This window comes from Seriola dumerili, unplaced genomic scaffold (assembly GCF_002260705.1).
Source record: "Seriola dumerili isolate Sdu_G_001 unplaced genomic scaffold, Sdu_1.0 BDQW01001690.1, whole genome shotgun sequence".
NCBI lineage: Eukaryota > Metazoa > Chordata > Actinopteri > Carangiformes > Carangidae > Seriola > Seriola dumerili.
This window is the reverse complement of record NW_019175945.1, coordinates 483,572-494,399: the sequence shown is the minus strand read 5'-3', so window position 1 is coordinate 494,399 and position 10,828 is coordinate 483,572. Positions and strand designations below refer to the sequence as shown.

Here is a 10,828-nt window from a genome sequence, read left to right as displayed (position 1 = left end):
CATCTAGCTACCCTCAGGTTGACAGCAAAAGAAACAACGAGATAGGATAAACTAGCCACCATAATGTAACTAAAGTAGTTACCAAAATAAAATAAAACAAATAAAAACAATATATTGTATTTTACATGTTGTGGTTAAAGCTTGAATGAAATTTTGCTTCTTCCAGGGCAGATGTTTGAACTCTGGAGGCAGCCATGTTTGCTCCTTCCTGTCTTTGTGTTGAGCTCAGTTGTAGATGCCTCCTGGTTCTCTTGACGTACAGGCACTAGAGAGGCGCTGACCCTCTCACCTTCCTCTGAGAAAAAAAAAAAACGTATTTCTGTAACTGGTGAATCCCACAGCAACAGTGAAATGCTCCACATTTTTAGCCGGAAGCCTCCACCTGCCTGAATGAGTATGGTTGTGTAATAAAGTCCTGAACCAGAAAGCTGGAATCTGAATGATTCAGGAGGTCTGGAAAGATGGAACGTGACTTAAATTTTAGATGGTTGGGGGCAGAGGCTCCAGGCAAACGACCTGTTGTCAGGGGACCAAGATTTAACACACAAGTGCGTCATACATTTTGAAAAATTGACATTCATAAATCTTGTCAAAGCAGATGTCTGTAACCTCATTTTTAAATGATATTCTCTTACTCAGGGATTTTTGATCACGAGTCTGTTCTGTGATAAAAGAAAATTAAAAAATCAGCCTGTTTATCTGTTATTACTTTTCCATATTTGAAAAAACTAGAATCACCTCCTCGTGGTCGTCTGCCTCCTCCACTCAGACGAGTTTCAGGTTACATCTCTGTTTATCCAGAGTCACAGAAAATATGAAGCATTTGTGTGAAATTTTGTCATAATTGCTGTGTGAAGTCTAAATGGTTAAAAGTGTTTCGTGAGGTCACGCTGACCTTAACCGTTGACCTTTGACCACCAAAATCTAATCAGTTCATTCTTGAATCTGAGTGAACATTTGTGCCAAATTTGAAGAAGTTGCATCAAGGCGTAACTGAGATATCATGTCTACGAGACCGGGACATGCTCCTCAAAACAATATGCCTCTGGCTCTGACCGTCTCCGGCGCGCAGGCATGAAAAAAAATCCTTTCATTGAAATAAACAACATTATGTTCCATTTATTAATGAAGTGCAGCTCTATGACCACTGAAGCCGTTATGTGGCACAGATGCAGCTGAACACAGGTGAACGCAGGTGAGGAGTAAAACCCATAGATGCAGCACTGGTCGTGTTTGTCAGTAGATTTTATTGCAGTTGAGGTTTACTTAGTGTTTACAAAACCAGAGCAGATTGCAAGCGTCCATGGGGAGTGAGAGAGACGGGAGTTTCATCTGCTCGCTTCACATCAGCATCATCGAGCTGTATCAGTTAAAGACGCAGCAGTCTGCAGCTTCACCCCATTACATTCACAGTGTCATCACTATCATACCTCATCCAGCTGGACCTGGGACTTCAAAAGCATGTTTAAAATGCAAAAGTTAAACAGCAGCCGCTCGTTACAAATCCTTTTTTGGATGATTAAAAATAAAAGTCATTATGCTGTGTGCGAGCTTATTGTTTTACAATTCTGTTTCTGTTCTGATTCTAAGTTACATTCATGACAAAAACAAGGCAACCACAAGAGCTAAAATGGTACGGTTACATGTTGACTAAATGCTGGGCAGCTTTTATCCCCATCAAACTCACCTCCACCTTCTCTCTCACAGTGTACACCCCCCCCCCCAACACCACCACCACCACCACCACCAGTACTTTCCTCATCTGCCCTCTCCCCCAAAATGCTTGCCTCCCAGCAGCCGTGAGCTTCAGGGAGTGAAGTCATGATGCTGTAGATAAGGCAGATACAGACACAACTGCTTCTTATTGAAACCCTATGAAGTGAATAGGGGGCTCTGTGCATGTGTGTGTGAGTGAGATGGTGAGACAGGGAAGATAATGTTGTTGGGGACTGGATGATGCGTGAGGTGGTTGTGGTTTACAGTCGCTAGATTCTCACTAAAAAGGGATCTATACAGCTCCAGAAAAATCTTCTTTAGTTTTATACAGTATATCATATCATAGCATAACCATTCAATAATGCATGTAATACTCCAACCCAGCAATACTTAAAGAACTCTGAAGGATCCTCACTGGATTATGTATTCTCATTTATTATTTTTTATTCATGTGAACCAATCAGATGGCTCTTTGAGGTCATTACTGCTTTGCATGTAACTACTAGAACCCCTTGAAGACCACTACTTTTTCTGTACATGTGTGTGTGTGTGCGTGCGTGTGTGTGCAGTGTGGTGCAGCAGCACAATTCATTAAGGAGTGTGTGTGTAGGCAGAAAGGCAGAAAGTGTCAATCTACTCATTGGTTCACATTGTTGATCACCTTGGTGAGGAGCTGCGGCGAAGAAGGTGTCACCGATGCGTGGAGTTGCTGCTGTTGATGATGGAAGTGGGGAGGGAGCTGGGGGTGACACTGTGACTGTGGGTAAGGTGGAGGGTGACGCTGACGGTGAGGTTGGGGAGGGCTTGGTTGCGAGCAAATGTCGAGGTGGGACTGACGTTGCAGCTGTGGTCTCTGAGCAGCGGCGGCAGCTTTGGCTTCCCTCTTGGGAGTGTTGTTGAGGATGTCCAGACTCCGGCGGCTGGAGGAAATGACATCGGCAACGAATTTGGTGCATTCAGCACAGACGTCTCGCAGTGTGCAGCCGTGAGCGTACAGGTGGGGGAACTCCTCCTCCACTGAGCGGCGGGACAAACTGCGCAGGGACCTGCAGAGATACAGGGAGGATCAGACAGGTTTATATTTCATATATTAAGAAGGGAAACCTCAAAGCAGAGATCTCAGTCAGCAGGCTCTGTCTGAGAAAATAGCCAGCGTGATGTCAGCAGAGTTAATGGGGCTTGGCCTTACAGACTAATCATTTTTCACTTAGGTGTGTAAAGTTTGAAAGACCCGTGTTGACCAGGCAGGGAAGATTTAATGGCTGCCTTTAAAAGAGAAACATTAGATGATTTCAAACAAGTTGATAACCAATAATGTTAACCTCTGAGGGAGCGTAGAACCAGAGTCCAACGCCAGGGAAGCTAACTTTATATATATATATACACAGATCGTGTGGCTCTCAGATCATGATTAGCACCAGCAGGAGATTTAGACTTTATTTAATTTTTTTCTTTATTGTTGTTATATACAGTGGCACTGCTGAGTCACCAGAAAAAAACAATAGAAATAACATGTTAAAAACAGCCGCTCTGTAATTTCTTCCTCATGTATTATTTTGTCCTGTTCACTGATTTAACTGTGTCACTTATAGGTTCATATCTTTACTGTGGCAGGACTTTAACATGGAATTCAAATGGATGAATATCGACTGAAGAGATGTACTGTGTCTCATCTCTCACAGTAAATCAGCAAATATAAAGCCAGACTTTCTAAGCTCATTTACAGTGAATGAAATATAAACCCAACACGATAAACTGTATAACAAACAAATCAACAGACATGTGATGGGGGAGTGGGACCAGCACGGCCACCAACAGGAAGATTAAGGCTGACTTCTCTGATTAAAATAACACTAACATTTGCTGTTATAAAACCTACTATTTCTGTCCTTATAGTGGCAGCTATTAATGACAGGTGTTAGCGGATCAGCATAACACCATGCTAGCACACTCCCTCTCTCTCCCCCCAACTCAGTGTCTAGCTCTCTCGCTCCATCTTTCTTTCCATCCATTTCTCACTCTCTCTTCCACGTCTGTCTTCACACAGGCACAAGGAGTGAGGATATTAATGACAGCTGGGTAATTATTACATAATGGCTGCTTAGAGGCCATGGCGCTACACTGATTATATAACACCAGTGCGGTAGGTGGGGGTGGGGTGGGGTGAGGGGGGGTGGACACTGGTGATTGGATTGAGTAGGCAATCTGCGATTGGTTGAGGTAAACACAGAGGCTCTTTCTGCTTAGGCTGGAGAAGGTTAGCAGTCAGTGGCTTGAGGGAGGGGCAGATTTAGACAGATTTAACCTGTTCTTAACCTGGGGGGGGGGGGGGGGGTATTTGTCCTTGACCTGAACAAGGGCAGTGATTAGTTGAAAGGTCAGGTCAACTTAATCTTGAGTGAACTTTGGAAATAACACACAAAGGTAAATGAGTTCATAAATAGCTTCCTCAGTGTCAGTAAATATTCACATATAGAATAAGTGACAGAGCCCTGATACAAGGCTGAAGGCTGCAATATTAATACAATCTTACCGTATTCAAATATTGCACAGATTATTGGTTATTATTTATTATTACTCATTTATTTACTTCATTTACTCATTTATTATTGATTTTGGTCACACTAGTGGTTCTAGGAATAACAATGTTGGTCTGTAAATCTACCACTCTGGTCCACACTGAAATCCCTCAGCAGCAGATTGTTCATGGTCCTAAAAGGATGAAGCCTTTTCCTCCTCCTTTGATTGTGAAATATCTTGACAGCTGTTGGATGGTTTGCCATGACGTTTAAAACACACATTCATGTTCCCACTCAGCCTGAACTATAATAACCTCGCTGATCCTCTGACTTTTTATCCAGCACCATCATCAGGTCAAAAATTTAATTTGTCCAAACTTTTGTCTGTGACTAAATATCTGCAAAACTACTGAATTCCCATCATCCTCAGCTGTACATTGTTGAGTGCTAATTTTTGAACATTACTCTTGCTACAAAATCTGCATGTTAGCATTGTCACTGTTAGCATGCTAACATTAGTCACAGCAGTGGATTGAGCTAAATGATTGGTATAGCCTTTACCAGTTTTACCAGTTTTAGGGCTAAAAATGTAAAGTCATGACGGTGGCACTGAAAGGAAGTTCACAGGAATCAAAAGATGTTTCCCTTTGGGTGCATGAATGTACAAATTTCAAGATAATTTGTCTAATCTCAGATTATGAGACATGATGTCTAAAGAAATTGAAATTTGAACAAAGGTGGCACCATTTTGGACGAATGGAGATTCCAAATGGAAACGGTGTATCCTCGGACGAGTACCAATGTGATTAATAAACCTCACAGCAATCTGACCGTTGGGTTGTAAGTCTTAGTCTACTTGTGACCACTCTCCACAGGATGCATTTGTCACAGGGTGTTTAAACACAAACATCTCAGATCGTTTAATTGAAACATTTCTTTAGGGGCTTTGGGATGTAAAATTACCCAAGTAATTCATGAGCGAAAGCATCAATTAGAAAAAAGTTAGAAAAAAAAAAAATTATTTTGTGCAAAAAAATTCATTTTTTCCACTTTCCAATTCTGTTTACTTGCAACCCCTCAGATTCATCATGTGCCTGTATGGGGCAGGGGGAGGGTTGGATGCGCGGACTGAGTGATAAAATGATCTTTAAACCGCTCTGACCACTAGGCAGAAATCGCTCATAATCTTATTGCTCTTAATTGTAAAACATATTTCTGTCCTTGCCTTTTACCCAGTATTATAAACACTTTGTTGGCTCAAGGGCTTTTGTGTACAAATATCTAATTCTGGGTCAGGTTTCATCATTTTCTAAACTATTCATCACAGGGTCTGACTGTCTTTCTGGTGGCCTTACAGACAAACGCAGACTCACTTATAGACTTGGCTTTTGTGTCCATGGCTCTTTGGAGTGCTGTGGAAACCCACAGTGTACACAGGAATATGGGCCATCTTCTTTGAGGGAATCTTCATCTGGAGCCACAACAAGAAGAAGACAGTGAGACAGAGATGAGAGCAGAATGCGGCAGTGTGTTGTGATGGGACACAGCGCACTTGAAGGCAAAACGCTTTCATATAAGTATTTATCGAGTCTCCAAGTACAACCAATAGCTTCAAACACACAAACACTAAGGACACAGCCACAAATTAACATATATTTCAATAAAGACAAACCACAATAATGTTAAACAGCACAAACGAGTCACGGCACTCCAACAAACAACCACACGACACACATCATTTAGAATCACAAAAAACAGAAAGTCCAAACAGCCTAAATGTCAAACCTACAGAGCACAGACCCACACATCCAACATGGCCAGGGACTGAGGCGACTAATTAAAACCAACAAAAGAACAACAGAAGAACTGATGTCAACAGAAATACCAGCCACTTCACTAGACTTGACAAACTGAAAACATATGTTAAAGTGGTGAAATATCCTGTTTAAATCAACTCTGTGTACTGCTTTACAAAACAATATATACAGTGTACAACAAACCTGAGTACAGCCCTGCTGAGTGTCACTAGAATATTAAGCAATCACACATCCTGTACATATAATAGCATTTTATTTGTTTTAAGCCAAAGCTCAAGAATGAAGCCAGTTAATCTGAAAAATGAATGTTTGACAAATCATTTTTATGTCTGCCTTTATTTTTCAATCCTGTGGCTTGATGATCCCACCTGCGGGATTGAAGTCAGGGGCCATGCGTGGCCTGGTCTTCACTTCTTTCTTATTTAAAAACTCCTCTGTGATTTTTTCGCAGTGTGTCCTGCCAACCTTTTTGAAACTGGGAGTTATCTTTTCGGTCAGTATTATATCTACACTTGCATTCATAGTGTAGTTTTTAAGTACACACTCCTACCCCCCCCTGTTTCACAGTCTGCACTTTGCAGTCACTGTGGTGGTCCTGAGCAGCTCAACATCAAACCTGCTAGACCGCATCTGATCCAAACTCATTTATTTTGGTTTCATCTGACCAAAGTATTCTGTATTCTGGGGCCTGTATTTTAAATATAGTCTAATCTATTCATTTTAATAATACATAAAGTCAATTACTTAAATTAACTAATACAACTAATACTTCACTTCAACTAAAAAATAATACAATTATTGTTAGACGACACAGTTTTGAATCATTTAACATTTTAGTGATTTAACATCTGGGTGTACTCAGTTTTGATGTGTAACGAAGCCAAATAATCACAGAATCAAACTGTGAGCTGAACTGAACACATGCACAGTTTTTTTTACTTTTACCTTTGCACTGCAGGAGACACAGACGGATCTGTAAAGGAAACACAAATTACTCAATGCAACTGTATTCCTGAATGTGAAATGGGTAGGAAGGGAGATGCTCGCTAGATTATATCATAAAAATATCATGACAGATCTTTTAATTTGGCTGTTGATCAGTATTAATTATAATTAAATTGGGTATGCCATTATCAAAGTTATTGAAATATGTCCTATGTGAATTTTAGGCTACCATAGCTTAAGTGTGTGGGCTGGAGACGTGTTACTGTTGGTGCAGTTTTTACTGTACTACTTAAAGAGCCAGAGTCATTTTGTTTTATTATAACTTGGGTTTTAGCATTCATTCCTATTGGTGGCATTGCTGAGAATTGGAAACGTGGTGAAATCATTAAAAATGAAGGTGAACAGAAAGTTTTCTGTGATACCTTTTACACAGTAAGCAGGTAGATGGCCACGAGAAGAGAGGGAACTTCACTCTGCAGCAGCAGCAAACCTGAGACAGACAGACAGACAGACAGACAGACAGACAGACACACACACACACACACACACACACACACACACACAGAGTTACTGAGTTTGTAAACATGACAGTGAGAAACAGAGGTGAGGGAAGTTCCTCCGTTACCTTGCCTCTCTTCAGGTTGTTGTAGAGCTCTTTGCTCTGAAGAAACTTCTCCATCTCTGCTTTGACAAGCACCCGGCGCACATTGATGACCTCATCCACTGTTAAGGCGAGACTCTCCACAGGGTGACTGAACTCCTCCTGACACATGTCATGTCACATAGATGTTAATATTACATTGTGGGATTTCCTACAAAAAGTAGTCCATATGTTATGAACACTACTTGATTTGTTATTTTATTGATAGAAAATAAAACAATATAACAATACATTTCTTATTACATACATACACATACCACCCAAAAACAAACAAACAAACAAAACCAAACACACGCACACACACACACACGCGCGCGCGCTCGCGCACACACACACACACACACACACACACACACACACACACACACACACACACACACACACACACACACACACACACACACACACACACTAATGAACAAATATAATAACTATAATAACTTTGCGAAGGCAAAATATTTAAGTGTCAAGAGATTCCTGATTTAATGTTGAGGAAACATACAACCAGATAACCAGATCCACACTAAAATATTATGTGTTCTTCCCTGCTATATATATATATATATATATATACACAGTATGTATTTACAAACACATACATATACACTATATATGTATGGTGGATTATATATTATATTTCTCAAACACCTCCAGACAACTGAAAAAGATTTTTTAAAACTCTGCTTCAATGTTCAGTCTGGACTTTGAAAATACTAATTACCAAAAACAGTCTCAGTGAAAGGAGTGTTAAGCAGACCTCGTGGTGAGACTGAGGTCACACTACTTGACAGACCAGTGGTTTTTGGGAAATGCAGCTGAGCTCCTTTATAAGAAAGTAAATAGAGTTGATATTCAAAGTTGATTTTTGATCTCGGAAACAGCAGCTGAGAAAACAATCACATATCATCAGATCTTCATCACAGATCCACAGATTTCCCCAGTTGATGAATTCGACATGTTCAAATTTTTTTTCTTGAGCGCTTTACGGAGCTTTTATACATTCTGAGGCAAAGTGACAAAGATCATGGGATATGATTGAAAGCTATAGAACTGTTTTTTTTTTTTTTTGAACTGCTGTTTCCACGGTCAAAAATCAACCTTGACCCTCAGTTCTTGAGTCAGTGTGGACAAGAAGCCGTTGAGAAATGGAAATTCTAACATCTAACAATTCCATGAAAAATTCCAAGCAAACTCAATTTCCAATGTTATTTAATTGAAAGCTTTTTCGTGAAGCTACCTTTTCGTGACCCCTGTGACTCCACAGGAAGCAAAGCACCACCTCTCATGCTGCTGTGGTTCTAACTCACCATCCACTGGTGCTCGTCTCCAGCTCTGGAGCCTGACGCCGTGTCTGACCCCTCTATGGTCTCGTCAACTGAACTCAGGGACAGGCGGGCCGGAGAGGATGGTACCCAGCCGGTGACTGGGAAGGAGGCTGGGATGTGGAAATGGATGAGAAGTGGAAGAGAGAGAGGAAATGATGCAAGTTTTTTCAGGGGGAACTAAATCGGACTGAATCGAATGAGGACAGCATCAGTAAGTGAATGAGAGAAAGCCACAAATCCCAGTCTAACAAGTCCATGAATTACACAGCAGCCTCTTTCATTTAGGCCCATCTCAGATCTCAGCCCATCAGAGTGTTTGTCTATCGACTCCAACACTGTCATGTATTATTCATCTCATTTCAGTGGAGTGATTCAGCCCGTGCTGCTACATCTGTAACTTAGATCACACTGAGAGGTCCGCCCAGTGGCTCAGGCAGGAGAGGGTTAAACCCCAACCACACAGAGCTCAAACTGGGTGCCTCTTTGATCCTTCAAATGGAGGGTGTCAATTTGTCTCTAATGGAAAGTAAACAGGCAGAGAGGAAGGCTGCAACAGGCCGGCAAACGTCATTGGTACATATCGTTTGTATCAGCTGCCGATGACAGCTGGGGCTTACGGGACTGCATCCTCACATTCACACAGTTCAGGCTGGAGAGTCTCCTGTTGGCAGAGTCATGCACTACACAACAAATGTCCGTGCAGCTATTATTCGGGTTTGCCTGCCGGCTGTGGCATGCAGCAGTGTGGATCTAGAGACTGAGAACGGATTGAATCAGGATCCTTTTTCAAACAATTACCTCTGAAAATGGACGACGATGCGGCTAATGCATGAACCATGGCCATCGAACATATCATCCTCCCTGTGGTTTACATGCACTACACAACTCAGACCCATTAGCTTCTACTCTCCTTCCCCCTCAGTTTGACTTTATCAGCACATCTTTATATTTGATTAGAATCCATCCCAACTTTCCTAATAGCTTCATAGCAGATGTAATCCCTGTCAACCCCCCCGTCAGCCAGGGCTGGGAGAGTTTCACCGTGGTGGACTGACACACAATTCAGCTCTTATTTCAGTGAGGGAACAGTAATTTAATGAGGTTACTGCTTGAGGGATAACCGAGGATAGATTGGAGGCAGTGAGGACACAAAGTCTCCACAACCACAGGATCATTATATGGCCTTCAAGGTTGAAACAAAACCCTTAAAAAATATTTTACTTCCAATTGAATAGAAGTTCTATAATTAGAAGGGGGGTTTGGAAAGGGCCTGTGTTTCATTTTTAGCAGTAGACGTAAGCAGTTGATGGGTTTTGTCATGACCCTCTAGTTACTACACTTCTGTTTTCCTTCCAGGCCTCGAGGCAGGAGAGCTGGAAACTTTAAAACGCTGTCCAGACTTTGGTATCGATGATCTGTGCGCCCTCAGTTTGTGGGGGCTTGGGCTTGATATCAGCTCATGGCCAAAAGATCAAAGTCTTCAGTTCATCAACACATAGATGAAGAGTGTGGAAACCACAGGCTGCACTGTAGTATAACTAGCACTGTGTCTCCCTCTGTGGGAACATCATTCAAACTGCAGCCGATGTGAATCTTCTGCCACAGAGTGAGCAGCTTTTCACTGCAAACTAACACTACAGCAGCTGATGTCATCAATTATCTTTCTCTCAGCCAAATAGGAAACCATTTCATAACCAATGAATTAATTAGACAGCAGATTGTTGAATGTCAGTGAACCCTGGTTGAGAAGCAATGTAAAAACACTCATGCCTAACTCTTGTCCAGCTGTTTGGCTTCATTGATTGTGAACACACCACAACCTGCTGCTCTCCAGCATTCTGCCCC

At 41.6% G+C, this 10,828-nt stretch overlaps 1 protein-coding gene across 1 annotated transcript in view; it reads right to left on the bottom strand.

The window, feature by feature from the left end:
- Window positions 1–2,353: 2,353 nt before the first annotated feature.
- The window catches only part of spire2 (spire type actin nucleation factor 2), a 35,182-nt gene continuing 26,707 nt past the window's right edge, over window positions 2,354–10,828 (bottom strand). Inside the window, exons 10-15 of the mRNA XM_022768555.1 lie at window positions 8,966–9,093; window positions 7,623–7,757; window positions 7,420–7,487; window positions 6,998–7,025; window positions 5,609–5,706; window positions 2,354–2,762 (exon numbers count right to left, since the gene is read on the bottom strand). Coding sequence (XP_022624276.1) covers window positions 2,354–2,762; window positions 5,609–5,706; window positions 6,998–7,025; window positions 7,420–7,487; window positions 7,623–7,757; window positions 8,966–9,093 — 866 coding nt within the window. The remainder of the gene's footprint in view (window positions 2,763–5,608; window positions 5,707–6,997; window positions 7,026–7,419; window positions 7,488–7,622; window positions 7,758–8,965; window positions 9,094–10,828) is intronic.